A 25669-nucleotide genomic window follows, 5' to 3' on the forward strand; every position below is an offset into this window, starting at 1 on the left:
AGCATATTTAGTCAGTTCATGACTGCAAGCTAATCAATGTTAACATGCTATTTAGGCTAGCTGTATGTACATATTGTATCGTTTTGCCTCGTTTGTAGGTATATTTGAGCTAATTTAGTTTCCTTTAAGTCCTCTTAATTTGATTTATATTTGCATGTCTCATGACACATTATCTATATGTAATATTGACTGCATTTCTGATAGTTGTTTATGTACCGTTATAGACCATAACAAACATTACCCAGCTTGCAAAGATTGCAATAAATCCATTAAAAGAAGACAGCCTGCAGTTTCCTTTAACTCGGACACACATCTATACCTTTGGCATTTCAAAGCCAGTGATTTCCAGGACTTATCTCACCCTCTGAAAAGCCACCATTTTACTAATGATTTTGAATGTTGTAAAAATGTGTAGAATAAATATTATATTTCAATATTTTTGTAAACTAAGATTTGCGTTAGGTACCTAAGATTTTCATAGGTACCTACGCTCCCACATACATACACAAATACAGTACATACCTACATACTCCAAGTTCGTCCATCTACACGCACATTCACGGTACAAACATACACATATTGTACATATGTATTCACTGTACAAACATACATATTCACTTACTGGACATATACAAGTACACTCATGCGCATAATCACATTTCATCAAACATATATCAACGTTGTTGCCCTAGCGTAAACTGGGTATCACATGGCATACTGAAAAAGCTTAACCTATTGTTACTATAACAATCTACAAGATTAATATAGGTTGCCTTTCTCTCTTCCCCTCCATCTTTCGGTATTCCTATTTTTTTTTTTTTTTTTATCTTTGTAGTTATCATTTTGTTATGTATTATTGAATTTGAACAACTGTATTGTTGATTATAGAGGTAAACTATTGGTACTGTTCATAATCAATAGCGCTTTTTCTATTGGTATTTGTATTGCTCCAGTTGTAGTGTAAAAATGCTCATTGTCATTTCTATATTATTATTTATTTCACTAACTGCTTCTTTGCTATCACTTTTACGATCATATTTGTACATATCGTATGTGCTGGTGTTGTTTTATTGTGGTTTCTGTTGTTATTGTTGTGTTTGATGTTGTTGTTTTTGTCTCTCTGTCTAATCCCCCTCTTTTCCCCACAATTTACCCCTCTGTCTTCCTTTAAAAAAAAAAAAAAAAAGATTTGCGTTAGCCTGTGACACATTTTTTTTCCGATAAGAGGCTATTTTAGCTAATATAGTCACATACGTCATATTTTGTCTTCATTATAAGTCTTATACAAGGCTTTTAATTTTTTGTGGCTTCCGGCCAGATTTTATTTTCGTTTTTTCGGTCCAATATGGCTCTTTCAACATTTTGGGTTGCCGACCCCTGGCCTACAGTGTGAACATAGTCTGTGTGCCACTGCCTGGATCGCTGCACTAATGTGCCGTTGCATTCATTTAGCATTAAAAATAGGCACCGATAGCTACTTTTTTTCGGTCTGTTACTCTTTGACATTCAGGAACTGAGTATGGTACCCTAACTCTAATCAGGGATGGGCGTTTTATTCCTTTATTGTTCATAGGGGGAAAAACATTGCTAAGCTATCTGTTATTTTTGTAATTATTACATTGAACAATAGGATTGTTCTTAACTGCTCTTTCAAACTCTGTATTGACTAATGCTGCTATTGCCATTGTGTGAAATTCACGCAACTACCCACAGTTGACTTTGTGTAGCACTTCTTGAGAAAGCAAACTAAATGAATAGTGCGCTCCACAAACAAATAAAAAAAAAAAAAATTGTCTGCATTACTTAATGATCATCCTTTAAGTTTAGCATATTTGTGTATGTCTTTGTCAGGCCCACACAGCGCCATCCTAAAGTGCCCTCCCAATGAGTACCAGTGTGGGGGAACAGAGCTGTGCATCCACATGAGCAAACTGTGCAACGGGGCTCCGGACTGTACCGACGGCTGGGACGAGGGACCGCACTGCAGAGGTATGACTCCATGTCGCGCTCATCCACGCATTGCACTTTATTTTAGAGATAAAATGTTATTACTACCAGCAATGTGTTCTTTGTGCTTATCTTAAAACTATTCCTATGCGGGCGACGTAGCTGGGATGGTATACTCCGGAGCGATTTATAATCCGAAAAATACGCTACTAGGGCTGGGCGATATTGGCTTTTATTAATATTGCGATATTTTTATGCCACATTGCACTGCAAAAACTGAAATCTAAGTAAGATTAAATATCTCAAATAAGGGTGACATTTGCTTATTTTCTGTCAGATAAGATAATTCTTCTCACTAAGCAGATTTTATGTTAGTGTTTTACTTTTCTAAGTGTTTTGGTCCTAAATGATCTCAGTAAGATATTACAGCTTGTTGCTGAGTTTTTATAACCTATATTGAGTAAAACATGCTTGAAACTAGAATATCAACTGTTGCAAAGCTGTGTCATCAACACTCAGAAGTCTAAAACTACTTTTTTAAAGTAAAAATTGTCAGGGTTATTTCTTGTCGAACCCCAAGATGCAGAGATGGAGGCAGCCATGGAATGAGCAAACATAATTTCAATATAAATACTAAGAAAAAAACAAACAAAGGGTTCAAACCAAAAGCGCGCACGTGGGCGGATAAAAAACAAAAGGCCTTTAGCATAGACGCTAACAAGAAATAAAAATGAACTTTAACAAGGAAGCTAAAGGATCACAAACAGAAAAACTGGAAATAGCTATGGCTAACAAAAACAGCTTACCGCTGCGACCACCAGGACAAGATGTAGCACGACAGGTAATTGCTGTAACAAAATGACAGGTAGCACGACAAGAGTGACATGAGGCAACTACAATACAAATGACAATACAATGATCCAGCAATTGACACAAGACAAAGGAGGTACAAATAGGAGCCGGCTGATTGGCAACGGGTGTGGCCAGATGCCAATCAGCCGCAGCTGAAGGGGAACACAGCACTCAGGAAACACGACAGGAAGCTGACAAAATAAGAGCACTAGACAGGAACTAAGGACAGGAAATACTAAACACACTGAGGAGGAACACAGTACTCAGGGAACAAGACAGGAAGCTGACAAATTAAGAGCACTTGACAGGAATTAAAAGACAGGAAATACTAAACACAGGAAACAGACAAATGCAGAGGAAAAAACTAAAACATAGACAAACTGTCAGGGGCAAGCCTGACAAAAATATCTTATTTCAAGCATGAAATTAAAAAATCATGAATTTGACTCAATTATGTTTCATAATTAAAACAGATGACGGCCAAATGCACTTTGCTGTTTTATTGTCAATAAAACAATAGAAAATACAGACTCATATAGTAGTACAGTTGGCACAGTACAGTAAACTGAGAGTTAATATTTAAATATTTAACATGTGACAATCCAAACAATTTTTGAACAGAAATAGTTCATGCACATTCAGATAAATTCTTCAAAATTTGAATAAAAAAAAATTGGTCTGGGCGCCGGGCTGTAAATATATATGTATATATTCCTTGCGCACCAATTGACTAAAAGAGCACGCACTTGGCGCGATGATGTCATGTTATTGATGCATTTTTAGACATTATGATTTGCCTGAGCGGCTGGGAGACCCCCCCGGTATAACAAGCTAACAAGCGGTTGTCTTGTTGCCTTCCATTAAGAAAAATAAACTAGTGTTTAGTGTAAGTTTGCTGGTTTCAAGAGCACATATCATTATGTCAAGCTAATGGCACTAGCATTTACTTAATTTAAGAAAAATGTTCAACATATTGAGAAAAAAACATTTCATATTTGTTTTTTCTGTCAAGAAAAGTGCACTTGTTATTAGTTAGAATACACTTATTTTAAGGTATTTTGGGGTTCATTGAGGTTAGCTAATCTGACTTGTTTTGGAAAGTCTTGACAAGCCAAATGTTCTTGTTCTATTGCCAGATAATTTTGCTTAGTTCAAGTAAAATATCCCTCATTCTTGTATTTTTTTGTTTTTGAACACTGACTTTTTGCAGTGTGTGATATACGATATATATTACGATATTTTGCCTTGGCCTTGAATGAACACTTGATGCATATAATCACAGCAGTATGATGATTCTATGTGTCTACATTAAAACATTCTTCTTCATACTGCATTAATATATGCTACTTTTAAACTTTCATGCAGAGAGGTGAATCACAACTAAGTCAATTGACCAAAACTGTATTAATTAAATACTCTTCATTCTCTCACGGGTGACTTTTTAAATGAAAGAACACATTAATAGTGTTGCTACCTTTTTGTAGTAACACTTCTGCTGCATACTTTGCATTGATTGATTGATACTTTTATTAGTAGATTGCACAGTACAGTACATATTCCGCACAATTGACCACTAAATGGTAACACCCGAATACGTTTTTCAACTTGTTTAAGTCTGGGTCCACGTTAATCAATCCATGGTACAAATATATACTATCAGCATAATACAGTCATCACACAGGTTAATCATCATAGTATATACATTGAACAGCATATTGCTGTTGTCTGCTGAATATCTTCCCACTTGGAGCCAAACCACCGCCAGATAGATAGATAGATAGACAGATAGATAGATAGATAGAAAGATAGAAAGATGGATAGGACTTTATTGATTCCTTCAGGACAATTCCAGCAGCAGTGTACAGAGTTGAGATCAATTTAAAAAAAGTAAAAAGTAATTAATGGGGGTTTAAATGGAAACAAAATACAGAAATATTACAATAAGAATAAAAAATAAAAAGCAACAATGGGAATAAAAATATAACAGTAAAATAAGAATATAACAAGAGAAAGTAGGCAGTAGTGACCATGTTTTGAAAACGTATTCCACTGTTATTGTTATGCATCCCCTGTCATCCTTGTACCCCCCGGCCCCTGTCCCAGAGAGGAGTTGTACAGTCTAATGGCGTGTGGGACAAAGGAGTTCTTGAGTCTATTAGTCCTGCACTTGGGATGAAGCAGTCTAGCACTGAACAGGCTCCTCTGGCTACTGATAACGCTATGCAGAGGGTGACTGGCATCATCCAGGATGCTCACTAGTTTGTCAACAGTCCTCTTCTCTGCCACCGTCACCAGTGAGTCCAGTTTCATTCCGATTGTAGAAAACCGGCCCGCCTGATCAGTCCCTCAAGTCTGTAGCTGTCCTTCTTAGATGTACTGCCCCCACACCCCAAGCACACTACCATGTAGAACAGAACACTGGCAACCACAGACTGGTAGTACATCCACAGGAGTTTTCTACAGATGATGAGATGATGGACTCCCTGCTCTTTATGTTGGGCATTTATTGTTCTTCCTCCATTTGTGATAAGTTTCGCACCATCTCTCTCTCTCTGATCGGCGAGAGCTATGACGCTAGACTCGCGAGAGTATGTGATGTATGTAAGAAGGCGGGCTTGTTTTCCGACTCTGTCAGAATCAATCAATCAATCAATCAATCAATCAATCAATCAATGTTTATTTATATAGCCCTAAATCACAAATGTCTCAAAGGACTGTACAAACCACTACGACTACGACATCCTCGGAAGAACCCACATAAGGGCAAGGAAAACTCACACCCAGTGGGCAAGGAGAATTCACACCCAGTGGGACACCAGTGACAATGATGAATATGAGAAACCTTGGAGAGGACCTCAAATGTGGGCAACCCCCCCCTATAGAGGACCGAAAGCAATGGATGTTGAGCGGGTCTAACATGATACTGTGAAAGAATGAGAGACGAGGAGGAGTGAGAAACGCCTGTTGTGTAATGCACGCAGCTAAATGCGACTCGACCTGCCTCAGCTAACGTTAGCTCTCGGCGAGAGCGTGTGACGCTACATTCGCGACATTATGTGACGTATATAAGAAGGCGGGCTTATTTTATGTCTATGTGAGAAGGACAGACGAGAAGATGTGAGACACGCCAGTTATGTAATGCACGCAGCTAAAAGCAACGGTGTGAGAACATATAATCGAATATTAGGATATAGTCATTTTCTATATCGCACAGAGACAAACCTGCGATATATCGTATATATCGATATATCGCCCAGCCCTATAGGGTTCTACATCAGGCTGATAATATCAGACTGCAATGGGTTCAGACATTCTGCAAATGTGGTAAAACTTTTGAATGCACTCCACATGAAGCCTATTCAAGGATGAATCACACATCCACTCTGTGCAGCACACCGCCTGATTGAAGTTGCGAGTGTTTATTGGGAGAGCGACAGAAAGACACGCAAGGCCCGAGCGAATCGATGGGCTGTGTCTATTCCATAAAATATCGACCTTGTCCGCCGCTACTGACAAACCTGAGATCGTGTGTGTGTGTGTGTGCCTGCATTGTTGTCTTCATCCGTTACTTGGCTTTGATGAGCCTCCTAAGCCACTGTCAATCAAAGAAGCAGCCAGGAGGGAGATTGTCATCATTATCTCAGCTCAGCGACTGTTTGGTATTGACAAATGCTGCAAATAAGTTGAGTGTTTCAGAGTGAGAAGATGATTTAAAAAGGAAAGGGATGCAATGGGACTAATGTCCTTGTGACAACTCTATATGGAAGTGTATAATTAAATGTAAGTCTAGTGGAGGGCTTTTGGGCCACATGGAGAAAAATCTAACCCCAAGTGGGCCGGACTGGTAAAATCACGGCACGATAACTTAAAGATAAAGTCAACTTCAGATTGCACATTCTGAAAATATAAATATAATAATGTTGTTAGTTGTTTTTTTTTAAACTTACATGTTGCGGTTAATAGTATTCTATCTTTATTTGTACTTTCTTAATAAATTATGTGATCATGTTCATCAGTCAACTCATTGGTGTTGATTTTCAATCTATCAAGATAATAAATAATATCAAAATCAAATTACAGGATGTTATTTATGTAAGTTTGCTCATTTTCCTTGACTGGTGCACTAACGTGTGGTTAATTTTTTTTTTACATATGTAGCATGATCTACAAAGATACAAATAATTGCTATTGTGACATCTAGTGGACACATTTAGAACAGCTGTTTCATTTATTAAAACATTTTGGCTCATTCTTATACTTAGCAAACTCATCCTGCAGGCTGGATAAAACTTGTTCCGCGGGCCGTACGTTTGACACCCTTGGTCTGGTGATTAGGCTTGTGTGGACATAATAACCGATGGTTGATTCATTATCTATGTGCACCACTTGATTGCTACCTGGGTTCACTCGACAACTAAAGTCTGACACGTGTGAGAACACTGATCCGCACACAGGCCTCGCACCAATTCCACGCACACTCATGCTGAACGTGCAGGAATCATAGAATGACTACAATGCGATCTCTCCTCGTTAGTAATGCTAACCGACACAATTCATAATGACAAAAAAGAGAATTATGTAATACTGAATTCTGTTTCAATTAAAACAATGGAATACATTAAGATTTTTGGAATAAAAACATTAAACAATTATTGATAGAAATAATAATAATAATAATAATAATAGTAATAATAATAATACTAATATTAATATTATCATTGATACTCAATCAATCAATCAATCAATGTTTATTTATACAGCCCCAAATTACAAGTGTCTCAAAGGGCTGCACAAATTCTCGGTAGGGCCCAAATAAGGGCAAGGAAAAACTCACCCCAGTGGGACGTCGACCATGATGACTATGAGCAACCTTGGAGAAGACCACATATGCCCCCCCCTAGGGGAACTGAAAGCAATGGATGTCGAGCGGATCTACAGTAACATGATATTGTGAAAGTCCAATCCATAGTGGATCTAACGTAACCGTGAGAATCAAGTCCAAAATGGATCCAATGTAGTAGCGAGAGTCCCATCCAAAGTGGAGCAAGCAGGAAACCATGCCAAGCGGAGGCGGATCAGCAGCGCAGAGATGTCCCCAACCGATACATAGGCGAGCTGTTCATCTTGGGTCCCGACTCTGGAGAGCGGTCCATCCTGGGTCCCGATTTTGGACAGCCAGTACTTCATCCATGGCCACCGGACCGCACCATGTGGAGGGGGGGACATAGGAGAAAAAGAAAAGAAACGGCAGATCAACTGGTCTAAATTGGGGGTCTATTTAAAGGCTAGAGTATACAGTACAAATACAGTAAGTTTTAAGATGAGACTTAAATGCTTCTACTGAGGTAGCATCACACACTGTTACCGGGAGGGCATTCCAGAGTACTGGAGCCCGAACAGAAAACGCTCTATAGCCCGCAGACTTTTTTTGGGCTATGGGAATCACTAATAAGCCGGAGTCCTTTGAACGCAGATTTCTTGCCGGGACATATGGTACAATACAATCGGCAAGATAGGCTGGGGCTAGACCGTGTAGTATTTTATATGTAAGTAGTAAAACCTTAAAGTCACATCTTAAGTGCACAGGAAGCCAGTGCAGGTGAGCCAGTACAGGCGTAATGTGATCAAACTTTCTTGTTCTTGTCAAAAGTCTAGCAGCCGCATTTTGTACCAACTGTAGTCTTTTAATGCTAGACATGGGGAGACCCGATAATAATACCTTACAGTAATCGAGACGAGACGTAACAAATGAATGGATAATGATCTCAGCGTCGTTAGTGGACAAAATGGAGCTAATTTTGGCGATATTACGGAGATGAAAGAAGGCTGTTTTAGTAACGCTTTTAATGTGTGACTCAAAGTAGAGAGTTGGGTCAAAGATAATACCCAGATTCTTTACCGAGTCGCCTTGTTTAATTGTTTGGTTGTCAAATGTTACAGTTGTATTATTAAATAGAGGTCGGTGTCTAGCAGGACCGATAATCAGCATTTCCGTTTTTTTGGCGTTGAGTTGCTAAAAGTTGGCGGACATCCATTGTTTAATTTCATTAGGACACGCCTCCACCTGACTACAATCCGGCGTGTTGGTCAGCTTTAGGGGCATGTAGAGTTTGGTGTCATCAGCATAGCAGTGAAAGCTAACACATTATTTACGTATGATGTCACCTAGCGGCAGCATGTATATGCTGAAGAGTGCAGGGCCAAGGACCGAACCCTGGGGAACTCCACACGTTACCTTAACATGCTGTTGCTTTTGTTTTTTGCTTTTCCTATTTTTAGTATTGTATTCTATGTCTTCTCAAATGCTTTTTGCAAATTGTTCTCCTAAGTATTGTTAAGCAGAGATTGGGTTGGGGTTGTTCTTATTTTGTTTTGTCAGACTGATTACAATTTTGTGATTTCTGTAAAAAAAATGCCCCCCCAAAAAATAAGATGTTTTTTTAGGCCAACACTGCACATGTATGTTGTATGTCAGCAGCCAAGAAGAGCATTTGTAACCTGTTTTGTTTATTATCATTTATATACCAAATAATATATTACGAGAATCGATTCTGAATCATATCGTCACCCCAAGAATTGGAATGGAATTGTGAGGATTCCAAAGAGTCCCACCTCTACTGTTAAATAAAAACATGGTTATGTTTATAATTATCAAACAAATGAACAATTATTACCACATATATACACACAAAAGTACCACAAATTGTTATCGTTGAATACCGGTATCAATTCCCTTGTGCCGGAAATTGGTGTGAAATGTACCCATGCTGATTCAGTAGTACTTAGATTCTGACTGGATCGAAAATTCAGCTGGTTAGTTTTCAAAAGAGTCTAAAACCATGTCTCTCCTCCCAATGCAGGACAGCTTACTTTTTAGCTATTTAAGCCCGAAAAAAAAAAACTTCAAATTAGATGGAGTTCATAAATTGAACTTGGTTTGAACTTCTAAACAGCCTCGATTAATTTGACAAGATAATACAGCACGAGACACTTATTTAAAAGACAAGTAAAGGATGAAAGTAAGCCTCTCATGCATTTTTATCCTCTCCAAAATACTGTGGTATGCGTCAGTATCCGTTGTTTACATTTTTGCCCATCTCGCTTTTCTAAACACATCTGAGATTTTAGTGCTCAGACTTGTTTTGGAAAATGGCCGGCATTTGTGTAATTTTCACTGCGTCTTTCTTGGCAAGCTTTTGTGGACTCGCTCACTGCTTGTTGTTGTCTTTCATAAAGGCTGCGATGCATTTTAGCAAAGTTAGTCCTCGGGTCATTTTTCATTTGGGTTACATTAGCTAAATGTCCCAGCAGATGGATAAAAGATGATAAACAAACAAAACATGTGATTATAGGAATTTTGCAGGAAGAGATCTGTTTTTGCTATTAAAGTCGTTCTTATCAAAGCTGAGCCTCGTCTTGCTTCAATAGTTGACAGGTTTATGTGAATTGTGTGCAAGTGTTTCTGGGTATGTGAATCACTTTCGATAAGTAGACCTGCCGGGCATGTGCTGTGGGTTTGTGTGTGTACGTGAGCGCGTGTGTGTGTGCGTATTTGGGTGAGTGTGACTGACTGATGATGACTCACTGTCATTTTTAGTTGAGATTCTATCCTGAGATGGTCAGCGGACAGGAAGGTGTGATAGTAGCAAGTTTGTGTTGCATTTGCAGTTTTGAAGAAATAAGTGCATGGCTTTCTTGTTATCACTGGTTTTAAGCATGCATTTATTTCCTGCTGTTGTTGTAAGTTATATATGAACCGCCCAATACCTTTGTGGTAGGTTTATTATACCAAAGAGACAAAATTAGGGTTGTAACGATTCGTTTTAACAACGATTCGATTGGATACAATATTTGTGGTTGCCGTTACAATTCAGAGTTGTTATTCATTTGTTATTCATTTGTTTAGAACAGGGGTGTCAAACTCATTTTATACCAGGGGCCGCATGGAGGAAAATCTATTCCCACGCGGGCCGGACTGGTAAAATCATGGCATAATAACTTAAAAGTAGAGACAGCTTTAGATTTTTTTTGTTTTTAACTTACTTAGGCCAAAAATAAAACAAGTACATCCTTAAAATCCACATATTATAAAGAATCCCCTCGATAAAACACTTCAAGTTGAATTAAAAAATTTGAGCAAAAAATTGGTGCAGTTTCAAAAACACCACGAAAAACACAATAAACAGAATTTGTCTCAGTGTTTTTACAAAGTCATTAAACTTTAAGCACTTCCTGATAAGGATTCTCATGTTGGCAGTTCACCATTAAAGGCATTTGGAAAAGCCATCGAGTGTTTCCTCAAATCGCCGCATTGCTGATATCCGCCACTGCCACTACACATTCATTTATAGTAATTTAAACATTATAATTATAATATAAACAAAACAGTTACCATAGCCGAAATCAAGGTAACATAACTACACACTTAACCAATGTGAACATGCTCGATTAAAGCATGAAATAAAATGGAAAAAACACAACAAATGTAGAAGCACACATTTTTACAATGGAGTTAATGGTGCGCATCCTGCTTTTAACCAATTCTAAGCTCTGCATGGAACTGTAGCTACAAAGATGGTAGTCGTGTTGATTTAAGTCTTTGCATCTTACCGTTTTGTTATTTTAGCCGTTGAGTGGATGATTTACATTAAAAAATATAATGTGCGTCTCTACAGAGTTTGTCTGCCGCCAGCCACAACAGGAGCAGCTGATTGCTGGCACCTGCGCTGATTGGAGTAGCGACAGCCAATCCAGAGGGCGCTTAGAGTCAGCTGACACATCATCTTTAAACACTTTTGTGTTTGTTATGATCTATCTCGACTAGCGTAGCTATCCGCCATTGTTGTTTTAATGAAGGCACAGATGAGCGAATAGACGTAATGTTTAACATCCCTATTTTCAAAAGTGTTAAATTGCATATAAAGTCTGCCGTTCTTAAATCCAATATTTTGCTTTTCGAGTACTGATATAATCTTTTGAAACAATCTTGGATCGATACCTATCTTCCAGAAGGCAAACTTGCCGAGCACAGATCAATCAATCTTTGCATTTTTAGACAAAATGTAAACAAATCCAGTAAAAAAATTAATAATGGTTATAGTTAATTGGTTTGATTGAGGAAAATAAGTATTTAATCCCCAACCAACACCCACCGATTTAGCATATGTCCGTGAAGCCTACAAATTAATCCTGTCAACTGTCACTGCAACAATATTTTACATTAACACTCCTCCACCACCATGGGAAAAACCCAAGGGCTCTAATGGGACTTCTGGGACCAAATTTTAGACCTGCACAAGACTGCATTGGACTTAAAGACTGTAAGAAAAAAAAAATAATGCTAAGAAAGAGATCACTAGTTTTGCATTTCTTGAACGGAATAAATACAGTTTAGCATTCAATTGCTTTTGCGCTTGAGCTCAATGCAGGATTTAACCTATTGAGAAAAGACAAACCCATAATTACAAGGAAGGATCTGGTTGATGATCTCAAGGGAGTTGGAAGCACAATCACCAGGAAAAGCATTAGAAGTGGGAAACCTGCACTGCAAAAACTGAAATCTAAGTAAGATTAAAGATCTCAAATAAGGGGTGATATTTGCTTATTTTCTGTCTGATAAGATAATTCTTCTCAATCAGCAGATTTTATGTAAGTGTTTTACTTGTTTTAAGGGTTTGAGTCCTAAATGATCTCAGTAAGATATTACAGCTTGTTGCTGAGATTTTATGATCTATATTGAGTAAAACATGCTTGAAACTAGAATATCAACTGTTGCAAAGCTGTGTCATCAACACTAACAAGTATAAAACTACTTTTTTTTAAATTAATAATTTCTTACTTCAAGCATTATTTCAAGATAACAGCACTAGCATTTACTCAATTTAAAAATATGTTTCAATGCATTGAGCAAAAGGGTCTCATTTGTTTTCTACCAAGAAAAGTGTACTTGTTATTAGTGAGAATACCGTATTTCCTTAAATGCGCCGGGGCGCTAATTACTTTAAAACCTTTCCTCACTCCTGCGCTCACCAAAGGCATGCGGTAAAAGTAAGCATACGCTAATTATTTTAAAACCTCTTCTCACTCCAGCACTTACCAAAGGCATGCAGTAAAAATTTGAGTGTGATGTAAGCTTGGATCTTAAATCCTACTGAATAGCTTTTAATCTTCTTCCCATTATGCGATTTCAAATTACCGGTATTGAAACCAGCCTCCTCCATTTTGAAAATGATGACAGGGGAAGTGTCACTTGTGACGTCACCAGTTTGATCAGGTCGTAATATTAAGCACGCACAAATTATTTTGCGAAGCGAGTTTGACCCGGCAGTAATTCAAGGCAGGTGCATACTATATGCCCTGCGGCAATTCAAGGAAATACGGTATACTTATTTTAAGGTATTTTGGGGTTCATTGAGGTTAGCTAATTTTACTTGTTTTGGAAAGTCTTGACAAGCCACATTTTCTTGTTCTATTGGCAGATAATTTTGCTTAGTTCAAATAAAATATCTCTCATTTTTGCAGTATGATCGATTCGTAGATGCATTGCAATTGGAATGTGGATCTTTCTGGATCAATGGACAAATATCCAAAAATACATTTTTAATGTTGTGACAATCTGTCACTTCACTTCTGGTGGTGGTTCCTTGTTCGGTGTTGCTTCCTGTCGGCGCTCTTATTTATTTTTTTCATTTCCTGCATGTCTCCCTGAGCGTTCGTTTCCCTCGCCTGTCCCAGATTGCCAGCCCGGCACACCTGGTTGCAGTTGCCAATCAGGCTGCTATTTTAGCCTGCCTCGCCTGTTCGTCAGTGCTCGAGGATTGATTATGTTAGGGACCTTACGTTGGATGCATGACTTGTCCTCGTTGTTTGAGTATAAAAAAAACTCGTACCTGCACATCGTTCTCCTGTTTCCTGCATCTTGGGGTCACAACCGCCGCAGCAATGCGGGTTCCCCACAAATGTATGGTAAATAAAGTAAAAGAGAACATTTAGTGTGAAGACACACAGAGGTGCGGGCGACAAGACAAGCTATGTTAACCGTGGAGCTAAGATAGCTTTAATGTGAAGTAGTAAAACAAAATATTTTCTTATTTAAACGGGGATAGCAGGTCCATTCTATGTGTCATACTTGATCATTTCGCGATATTGCCATATTTTTGCTGAAAGGATTTAGTAGAGAACATCAACGATAAAGTTTGCAACTTTTGGTGCTGATAAAAAAGCCTTGTCTTTACCGGAAGTCGCAGACAATGACGTCACAAGGGTGAGGGCTCCTCACGTCCTCACATTGTTTATAATGGGAGCCTCAAGCAGCAAGAGCTATTCGGACTGAGAAAACGACAATTTCCCCATTAATTTGAGCGAGGATGAACGATTTGTGGATGATGATATTGATAGCGAAGGACTAGAAAAAAAAAATAATAATAAAATAAAGTTTAAAAAATAAAAAAGGCGATTGCATTGGACGGATTCAGATGTTTGTAGAAACATTTACTAGGATAATTCTGGGAAATCCCTTATCTTTCTATTGTGTTGCTAGTGTTTTAGTGAGATTGAATAGTACCTGATAGTCGTAGGGGTGTGTCCATGGGTGTCTTGAGGCCAGTCTCTGAGGGAAGTCGACGGAAGCTGCATGGACGGCGCAATCTCAGCTGATCTCCGGTAAGAGGCGACTTTTTACCACAATTTTCTCACCGAAACCTGCCGGTTGACAAGTGGTCGGGATCCATGTTCGCTTGACCGCTCTGATCCATAGTAAAGCTTCACCTCCGGGAATTTTAAACAAGGAATCACCGAGTGTTTGTGTGGCTAAAGGCTAAAGCTTCCCAACTCCATCTTTCTACTTTGACTTCTCCATTATTAATTGAACAAATTGCAAAAGATTCAGCAACACAGATGTCCAGAATACTGATTTAATTGAGTAATGAAAAGAGACGACTTTTAGCCGTAAATGGTGCTGCGCTAATATTTGCTCTACAGTCCATGACGTCACGTGCACGCGTCATCATTCCGCGACGTTTTCAACAAGAAACTCCGCGGGAAATTTTAAATTGCAATTTAGTAAACTAAAAAGGCCGTATTGGCATGTGTTGCAATGTTAATATTTCATCATTGATATATAAACCATCAGACTGCGTGGTCGGTAGTAGTGGGTTTCAGCAGGCCTTTAGAATACTTCAACAAAAGTCAAACTGGAACCGTGTAACCAGCTAATACAAATAAATTAGCAAGTCGATAATTAAATCAGGAGTGACTATAACATCCACACACTGTCACAACATGTCTGTCAGCCATCGATACGAATGAGTGGATGCTACACATGTCTTTGAACAGCAAGTTCACGGTGACTGGAGCCAGAGTGTCGGAACATTCTGTGTTTTTTGAAGGTACAGAAATTAAAATACGATGCCTGCTCGCCAGGTAGGAACGTTAATTTATTTTATCACTTAGCAGGCTTCTACATCTCTGACGTATCTAATCGTCCATTTATATATCTAAGATGTACACGCTCACATCCAAACATGCAGCATATATGTCAGCAGCCAAGATAAAAAACCTTATATACAGTGGGGCAAACAAGTATTTAGTCAGCCACCGATTGTGCAAGTTCTCCCACTTAAAATGATGACAGAGGTCTGTAATTTTCATCATAGGTACACTTCAACTGTGAGAGACAGAATGTGAAAAAAAATCCAGGATTTCACATTGTAGGAATTTTAAAGAATTTTAAAGAATTTAAGACTGTTACAAAAACAAAAATAACTATTAAATTTGTATCCATTAAAAAGGAAGGACAGGCCCAGTGGTGAAAAAACAAAGAATCAGAGTGATCGATCAATACTGGAAGGAATATTTACAACATGAAGTAAACTCTTGTTACATCAGACAAACCGGAAGCGATGCGCCCAACATCTATTTTTTCGGTATTATAAAAGGAACCCAATAAAACCTTCATAAATTAGAATGAAAAAAAGATGACCATATCTAAACACTGAAATTAAAATAACATGGCTCTTAACACACCTGAAAAATATACATGTGTGTCTTTTTTTATTATTGTTTAAAAAAAACCTGGTCAGGGTATTTTTTGTTCATGTTCAACAATGCATTGATAGTAATAATAACCGTGAAAATGTTGGTTACAATAACCGCAATATGAAATGTTCTTATGGTTACATCCTTAGTTACAGTAAAAAAAATAAAAAAATAAAAAGTTCTGGACTTTGCACTAGACTTACAAAAACAGAAAGGTATCAAAAATGTGAATCGTTTCAAGGATTGCCTCGTTTGAAATTAGAAAACCTATTTCCAAAGTTTGATGTTTTCTGGTGGATCATGGATATGATGGATGGTTTGCTGTGACCAAAACAAACATTTAAACTGGACAGAAAAGAAACAAGTATCTACGATTAAAACATTTCTTGTTGGAGTTGGATATGTCAAAGAAAAATGAGACCTTGTTGCTAATTAAATTTCACCCGTGACTGCTTTTTGCTGTTATTTGTTTATCATATATTTGTGCAACTTTGCCAACTAATGAGCTGTTTGCGTGGGTGACTTGTCAATGTGCAACTCATTGGTGCGGCTCTCTCTGCTTAAATACAGCTTGTGAAATCATGGCGAGCTTTTGACCTAACTCTGAATGTGTTATTCTTAAAGCCACAGTGTTCTTTGTATGCACTTTTACTGTCACAAGTAGGGATTATTGTGACCACGGTTATCGTTTTAATCATGGTTTCGTTGAATGTGCTCAAAAACTACTTACGCACACACTGAAATTGTTTAACCAAATTTTATTTATAAATAAATAATAAGACTATAGACCAGGGGTCACCAACCTTTTTGAAACCAAGAGCTACTTCTTGGGTACTGATTAATGCAATGGGCTAACAGTTTGAGACACACTTTAATACATTGTCAGAAATAGCCAATTTGCTCAATTTACCTTTAATAAATAAATATATATATATATAAAAAAATGGGTATTTCTGTCTGTCATTCCATCGTACATTTTTTTTCCTTTTACGGAAGGTTTTTTGTAGAGAATAAATGATCATCATCAATCGATGTTTACTTATATAGCCCTAAATCACTAGTGTCTCAAAGGGCTGCACAAACCACAACACAAACCACTACGACATCCTCGGTAGGCCCACATAAGGGCACGGAAAACTCACACCCAGTGGGACGTCGGTGACAATGATGACTATGAGAACCTTGGAGAGGAGGAAAGCAATGGATGTCGAGCGGGTCTAACATGATACTGTGAAAGTTCAATCCATAATGGATCCACACAGTCGCGAGAGTCCAGTCCAAAGCGGATCCGACACAGCAGCTTGGACTGATCTTGGAATGATGAAAAAAACATTTAATTGAACGGTTTAAAAGAGGAGAAAACACGAAAAAAATGAAAATACAATTTTGAAACATAGTTTATCTTCAATTACGACTCTTTAAAATTCAAAATTCAACCGAAAAAAATGAATAGAAAAACTGGCTAATTCGAATCTTTTTGAAAAAAATTAAAAAAGAATTTATGGAACATTATTAGTAATTTTTCCAGATTAAGATTAATTTTAGAATTTTGATGACATGTTTTAAATAGGTTAAAATCCAATCTGCACTTTGTTATAATATATAACAAATTGGACCAAGCTATAATTCTAACAAGACAAATCATTATTTCTTCTAGATTTTCCAGAACAAAATTTTTAAAAGAAATTCTAAATAATTTGAAATAAGATTTAAATTTGATTTTACAGATTTTCAAATTTGCCAGAATATTTTTTTCAAATTTTAATCATAATAAGTTTGAAGAAATATTTCACAAATATTCTTGTCAAACTCCTCTCTGAGCTGCTACCTTACCGTGGTAGAGGAGTTTGCGTGTCCCAATGATCCTAGGAGCTATGTTGTCTGGGGGTTTTCATGCCCCCTGGTAGGGTCTCCCAAGACAAACAGGTCCTAGGTGAGTGATCAGACAAAGAGCAGCTCAAAGACTTCTATGGAATTACAACGAAATGAACCCAGATTTCCCTCGCCCGGACGTGGGTCACCGGGGCCCCGCTCTGGAGCCAGGCCCGGAGTTGGGGCACGATGGCGAGCGCCTGGTGGTCGGGCCTGTTCCCATGGGGCCCGGCCGGGCACAGCCCGAAGAGGCAACGTGGGTCATCCCTCCAATGGGCTCACCACTCATAGGAGGGGCCATAGAGGTCGGGTGCATTGTGAGCTGGGCGGCAGCCGAAGGCAGGGCACTTGGCGGTCCGATCCTCGGCTACAGAAGCTAGCTCTTGGGACGTGGAACGTCACCTCACTGGGGGGGAAGGAGCCTGAGCTAGTGCGCGAGGTAGAGAAGTTCCGGCTGGATATAGTCGGACTCACCTCGACGCACAGCAAGGGCTCTGGAACCAGTTCTCTCGAGAGGGACTGGACCCTCTTCCACTCTGGCGTTGCCGGCAGTGAGAGGCGACGGGCTGGGGTGGCAATTCTGGTTGCCCCCCGGCTCAAAGCCTGTACGTTTGAGTTCAACCCAGTGGACGAGAGGGTAGCTTCCCTTCGCCTTCGGGTGGGGGGACGGGTCCTGACTGTTGTTTGTGCTTACGCACCAAACAGCAGTTCAGAATACCCACCCTTTTTGGGTACACTCGAGGGAGTACTGGAAAGTGCTCCCCCGGGTGATTCCCTTGTCCTACTGGGAGACTTCAACGCTCATGTTGGCAACGACAGTGAAACCTGGAGAGGCGTGATTGGGAAGAATGGTCGCCCGGATCTAAACCCGAGTGGTGTTTTGTTATTGGACTTTTGTGCTCGTCACAGTTTGTCGATAACAAACACCATGTTCAAACATAAGGGTGTCCATATGTGCACTTGGCACCAGGACACCCTAGGCCGCAGTTCCATGATCGACTTTGTAGTTGTGTCATCGGATTTGCGGCCTTATGTTTTGGACACTCGGGTGAAGAGAGGGGCGGAGCTTTCTACCGATCACCACCTGGTGGTGAGTTGGCTGCGATGGTGGGGGAGGATGCCGGACAGACCTGGCAGGCCCAAGCGCATTGTGAGGGTCTGCTGGCAACGTCTGGCAGAGTCTCCTGTCAGAGAGAGTTTCAATTCACACCTCCGGGAGAACTTTGAACATGTCACGAGGGAGGTGCGGGACATTGAGTCCGAGTGGACCATGTTCCGAACCTCTATTGTCGAGGCGGCTGATTGGAGCTGTGGCCGCAAGGTTGTTGGTGCCTGTCGTGGCGGTAATCCCAGAACCCGTTGGTGGACACCAGCAGTGAGGGATGCCGTCAAGCTGAAGAAGGAGTCCTATCGGGTTCTTTTGGCTCATAGGACTCCGGAGGCAGTGGACGGGTACCGACGGGCCAAGCGGTGTGCAGCTTTAGCGGTCGCGGAGGCAAAAACTCGGACATGGGAAGAGTTCGGGGAAGCCATGGAAAACGACTTCCGGACGGCTTCGAAGCGATTCTGGACCACCATACGGCGCCTCAGGAAGGGGAAGCAGTGCACTATCAACACCGTGTATGGTGCGGATGGTGTTCTGCTGACTTCGACTGCGGATGTTGTGGATCGGTGGAGGGAATACTTCGAAGACCTCCTCAATCCCACCAACACGTCTTTCTTTGAGGAAGCGGTGCCTGGGGAATCTGTAGTGGACTCTCCTATTTCTGGGGCTGAGGTCGCTGAGGTAGTTAAAAAGCTCCTCGGCGGCAAGGCCCCGGGGGTGGATGAGATCCGCCCGGAGTTCCTTAAGGCTCTGGATGCTGTGGGGCTGTCTTGGTTGACAAGACTCTGCAGCATCGCGTGGACATCGGGGGCGGTACCTCTGGATTGGCAGACCGGGGTGGTGGTCCCTCTCTTTAAGAAGGGGGACCGGAGGGTGTGTTCCAACTATCGTGGGATCACACTCCTCAGCCTTCCCGGTAAGGTTTATTCAGGTGTACTGGAGAGGAGGCTTCGCCGGATAGTCGAACCTCGGATTCAGGAGGAACAGTGTGGTTTTCGTCCTGGTCGTGGAACTGTGGACCAGCTCTATACTCTCGGCAGGGTTCTTGAGGGTGCATGGGAGTTTGCCCAACCAGTCTACATGTGCTTTGTGGACTTGAAGAAGGCATTCGACCGTGTCCCTCGGGAAGTCCTGTGGGGAGTGCTCAGAGAGTATGGGGTATCGGAATGTCTTATTGTGGCAGTCCGCTCCCTGTATGATCAGTGTCAGAGCTTGGTCCGCATTGCTGGCAGTAAGTCGGACACGTTTCCAGTGAAGGTTGGACTCCGCCAAGGCTGTCCTTTGTCACCGATTCTGTTCATAACTTTTATGGACAGAATTTCTAGGCGCAGTCAAGGCGTTGAGGGGTTCCGGTTTGGTGGCCACGGGATTAGGTCTCTGCTTTTTGCAGATGATGTAGTCCTGATGGCTTCATCTGGCCGGGATCTTCAGCTCTCACTGGATCGGTTCGCAGCCGAGTGTGAAGCGACCGGAATGAGAATCAGCACCTCCAAGTCCGAGTCCATGGTTCTCGCCCGGAAAAGGGTGGAGTGCCATCTCCGGGTTGGGGAGGAGACCCTGCCCCAAGTGGAGGAGTTCAAGTACCTAGGAGTCTTGTTCACGAGTGGGGGAAGAGTGGATCGTGAGATCGACAGGCGGATCGGTGCGGCGTCTTCAGTAATGCGGACGTTGTATCGATCCGTTGTGGTGAAGAAGGAGCTGAGCCGGAAGGCAAAGCTCTCAATTTACCGGTCGATCTACGTTCCCATCCTCACCTATGGTCATGAGCTTTGGGTCATGACCGAAAGGATAAGATCACGGGTACAAGCGGCCGAAATGAGTTTCCTCCGCCGGGTGGCGGGGCTCTCCCTTAGAGATAGGGTGAGAAGCTCTGCCATCCGGGAGGAGCTCAACGTAAAGCCGCTGCTCCTCCACATCGAGAGGAGCCAGATGAGGTGGTTCGGGCATCTGGTCAGGATGCCACCCGAACGCCTCCCTAGGGATGTGTTTAGGGCACGTCCAGCTGGTAGGAGGCCACGGGGAAGACCCAGGACACGTTGGAAAGACTATGTCTCCCGGCTGGCCTGGGAACGCCTCGGGATCCCCCGGGAAGAGCTAGACGAAGTGGCTAGAGATAGGGAAGTCTGGGCTTCCCTGCTTAGGCTGCTGCCCCCGCGACCCGACCTCGGATAAGCGGAAGATGATGGATGGATGGATGGATTCTTGTCAAAAAAAAAGAAGCTAAAATGAAGAATTTAATTAAAATGTATTTATTATTCTTTACAACAAAAAAAATAAATTGACTTGAATATTGATTTAAATTGTCAGGAAAGAAGAGGAAGGAATTTAAAAGGTAAAAAGGTATATGTGTTTAAAAATCCTAAAATCATTTTTAAGGTTGTATTTTTTCTCTAAAATTGTCTTTCTGAAAGTTATAAAAAGCAAAGTAAAAAAATAAATGAATTTATTTAAACAAGTGAAGACCAAGTCTTTAAAATATTTTCTTGGATTTTCAAATTCTATTTGAGTTTTGTCTCTCTTATAATTAAAAATGTCGAGCAAAACGAGACCAGCTTGCTAGTAAATAAGTAACATTTTTAAAATAGAGGCAGCTCACTGGTAAGTGCTGCTCTTTGAGCTATTTTTAGAACAGGCCAGCGGGCGACTCATCTGGTCCTGACGGGCTACCTGTTGCCCGCGGGCACCGCGTTGGTGACCCCTGCTATAGACAATATATTTTCTTTGGCAGGAAAAAAAAAAACATTAATCAGGGCTGCAGCTATCTGATTTTTCTTTTTGTAATCGAGTCATGTATCGACTTAGTTTATGCAATTAATTAAGTAATAAAAAAAAACTTCAAAAATATTAAGCATACATGCAAAAAAAATATTTTAGGTAAAATAGTTGAAATAAAATACAATTCTGCTTGGTATAGCCTTTCTTCTTTTTTTCCAATAAATACACGTCATCAATATTGAAATTGTACTATTAACATGTGTACGTTAATAATAATTAAAAAAATCCGAACTCTCCACTGTGTGTCACCCCAAAGATCATTGCACCCACACACCTCCGCTCTCATGTGTGCTCTATTTGCAACGGTCGTACGGAAACTATGTCAACATATTCAAAGTTCCGAGAACTCCATGTGGTCTGGATTTTATAGATTTGTATGAGTTACACTCATTAAACCATTAATCCCACTTAGGGCTGGGCGATATATCGATTTACTCGATATAGCGCGGGTTCGTCTCTGTGCGATATCGAAAATGACTATATCGTGATATTCGAGTAGACGTTCTCACGCAGTTGCTTTTAGCTGCTGGCATTACACTACAGGCTCTTCCCACTCTTTCTTGTGTCTCCTTTTCACAGACAGCAAGCGCACCTTCTTACATACGTCACATACTCTCACGTCCTACGTCACATACGTTTAGGCCCTCGCGGAGCAGAGAGGTAGCAGCATGGATAACGTTAGCTGTGATGTGAGTGGTAATACGAAAGAAAAAAGGTGCCTATTTGGTAACAAATGAAGGAAGAATTAATTCCCACGAAAAACAGCTCAGGTTCCATCATCTGGCGGTGGTTTGTCTTCAAGTGGGAACATGTCGAACAGACAACCGGAATTTGAAAAGTGTGGGGCAAAAGCGATGCTACAAAAAGTAGCATTACTGATAATGTGTAGCATGATTTGAAAAGTCATTTGATAGAGAAAGAAGAGTGATTACTCCGCATGGCAACATCTCCATTCGGTGCCACACCAACAAAATGCAGAGGCAAACCATTTCCACATCAACACCGAATGAAAAAAATTGTGAACAACATAAGGAGATAACGTCTGCAGTAACCCACCACATAGCGATTTGATTTCCTATGATACAGCTCATTTATTTGACAGTTTTTGAAATATCTTGTGTGACATCATGCACAAAAGTGCACTTTATTTGCTTTGAACCATTGTAGTTGCGTTCTGTACATAAAGTACATTTTAATTTAGTGTTGTTTTGATATGTCATCTTAGTGACATCATGCACAAAGGTGCACTCAGAGCTTCTTTTAAAATGTCTCTGACAATCTTTCACTTTCTGTTTTGAAATGACATGAATGTTTGTGCCACTGCTTAATAACTGTTTAATAAATACAGTTTTGGTCAATTGACTTAGTTGTGATTTCCGTCTCTGCATGAAAGTTTAAAATGAGCATATATTAATGCAGTATGAACAAGAATTTTTTAATGTAGACACATAGAATCATCTTTTTTTTTGATTATATGCATCTAGTGTTTATTCAAGGCTAAGGCAAATATCGAGATATATATCGTGTATCGTGATATGGCCTAAAAATATCGAGATATTCAAAAAAGACCGTATAGCCCACCCCTAATCCCACTAATTTCGATTTAATCGATTAGAAATGGCAGCCTTTTTTAATTTGTAAAGATTTTAGAGTGTTCCAAAGGCAAAACTCGGGTTGCCACGTCACTTCATGTTAGTGTAACTAAAAGCTAGCAATTAACTCACTAGCTTGCAGCTAGAGATCAGCTCGTTAGCTGCTAGATAGCAATCAGCCTACCAGCTGCTAGCCGGTGATAATTGCCCTATCTGTTTTATCAAAGTGCGGTAATGAGTCACGGTTTTGATGATAATTAAAATTTGAAACACTATTTTGTTGGGAATCTGGTAACCGTTACATCCTTTGTCAGGATTCTGTAGTTCCATAATCCTCATACTGTGGGACAGTACGCAGGGTCTGTCTTGTGGGACCCCAAATAATCCCTTGATTAAAGTACAGTGTAATATTTTCCTGTGTTCAAACACAGTGTTACTTACAAACTGTGTGTAATGTTACAGTGGCCAATAATATTAAATATACTTGTTGAATAAAACCTCTGCCTTGTTTTTAATGATTACTTAATGTTGTTTAATGTTTGTAATTATGTTGGTACTTGGATAGACAACATTTTTTCTCATGTAGCACTTGGTGAAAAAGTTTGAGAATAAATGTCTAGTCCACAACGTCACATTTAATATATTTTTCCCGACATGCCGACTTGTAAATGGTATATACTGACAGTATTAGGTCTTCCATAATTAAACTTATGTGAACGCAGTATCATTTCTGCACTGTCAGCGGATTACTGCATACTTTTAATGCACAAATCCTCTTTCCGTCAGAAGCACTAATACAGCATTTTCAAATCTTAAAACATCCTCACTTCAATACCGTACACGAAACATGCATAACTGTTCCACAATGGTTACCATGTCATAAAAGTCTCCTCTTTCTTCCTCCTCAGAGTTTATTTCCAACTGCTCACTCATGGGCTGTCAGGACAATTGTGCAGTGACTCCAGCTGGACCTGCTTGTTACTGTAAAAGTGGTTATGAGATCAGCTCAGATGGAAAAACATGCAAAGGTGAGTTGTATATGTACAATTCGCAACTGTTTTATTGACGTATATCTTCTTAAAGGGGAACATTATCACCAGATAAGCGTCAATATATACCTTGATCTTGCAGAAAAAAGACCATATATTTTTTAACCGATTTCCGAACTCTAAATGGGTGAATTTTGGCGAGTTAAACGCCTTTCTGTTTAGCCCTCTTGAAGCGATGACGTCAGTACGTGACGTTGTCTAGGTAAGAAAGCCGCCATTTTCATTTTCTCAAACACATTACAAACACCGGGTTTCAGCTCTCTTAGTTTCCGTTTTTTTCGACTATTTTTTGGAGCCTTGGAGACATCATGCCTCGTCGGTGTGTTGTCGGAGGGTGTAACAACACTAACAGGGAGGGATTCAAGTTGCACCACTGGCCCAAAGATGCGAAAGTGGCAAGAAATCTGCCGCCAGACCCCCATCGAATGTGCCAGAGTGTCTGCACATTTTACCGGCGATGCTAAGGCAGACATGGCACAGAGATGTATGGATAACCTGCAGATGCATTTGCAACGATAAAGTCAACGAAATCACAAAGGTCAGTTTTGTTGATGTTGTTGACTTATGTGCTAATCAGACATATTTGGTTGCGGCGTGACTGCCAGCTAATCGATGCTAACATGCTATTTAGGCTATAGCTGTATGTACATTTGAAACTATATTACATTCCCTTCCACCCACATTTAATGCGAAAAAAACACTTACCAATCAATGGATTTAAGTTGCTCCAGTGTCACAAGATGCGAAAGTCCTGATCGTTTGGTCTGTACATTTTACCGGCGATGCTAACGCAGCTATTCGGCCATGCTATGGCTTTGAATAGCGTCAATAGCTATTCGCTCAATAGCTTCGGTTTCTTCTTCAATACTTTCATACTCCAACCATCCGTTTCAATACATGCGTAATCTGTTGAATCGCTTAAGTCGCTGAAATCCGAGTCTGAATCCGAGCTAATGTCGCTCTATCTTGCTGTGCTATTCGCCATTGTTTGTTTTACATTGGCAGCACTGTATGACGTCACAGGAAAATGAACAGTGGCTTCGAGAGAGCGAAAATAAGGCACTTTAAAGCTTTTTTTAGGGATAATCCGGGACGGGTAAAATTTTGAAAAAAAAATTCAAAATATACAACAAGCCAATGGGAACTGATTTTTTTATTGTTTATAACCCTTTTGAAATTGTGATAATGTTCCCCTTTATGCGTCAACAATATAAGCTTCTACAATATATTCCCTGTCTGATGACGGACTCAGTGTGTGCAGTGCATACCTTTACAGTGGGTTTTGTTTTTGTATGTTCAGACTTCAATGAGTGCAGTGTGTATGGGACTTGCAGTCAGTCCTGTACCAACACTGAAGGCTCCTACTCTTGCTCATGTGTGGAGGGATACTTGCCGCAGCCGGACAACCGCTCCTGCAAGGCCAAGAACGGTAAAAAAAATAA

The 25669-nt window shown here is 40.2% G+C and overlaps 1 protein-coding gene across 2 annotated transcripts in view; it reads left to right on the forward strand.

The window, feature by feature from the left end:
* The window catches only part of LOC133535359 (low-density lipoprotein receptor-related protein 1-like), a 296691-nt gene that overhangs the window by 110963 nt on the left and 160059 nt on the right, over positions 1-25669 (forward strand). For both annotated transcript variants that reach the window (XM_061875132.1, XM_061875133.1), the window contains exons 3-5: positions 1852-1989; positions 24087-24206; positions 25528-25656. In XM_061875132.1, the coding sequence (XP_061731116.1) occupies positions 1852-1989; positions 24087-24206; positions 25528-25656 (387 nt within the window). The remainder of the gene's footprint in view (positions 1-1851; positions 1990-24086; positions 24207-25527; positions 25657-25669) is intronic.

The sequence above is a fragment of the Nerophis ophidion genome, linkage group LG16, assembly GCF_033978795.1.
Source record: "Nerophis ophidion isolate RoL-2023_Sa linkage group LG16, RoL_Noph_v1.0, whole genome shotgun sequence".
Taxonomy (NCBI): domain Eukaryota; kingdom Metazoa; phylum Chordata; class Actinopteri; order Syngnathiformes; family Syngnathidae; genus Nerophis; species Nerophis ophidion.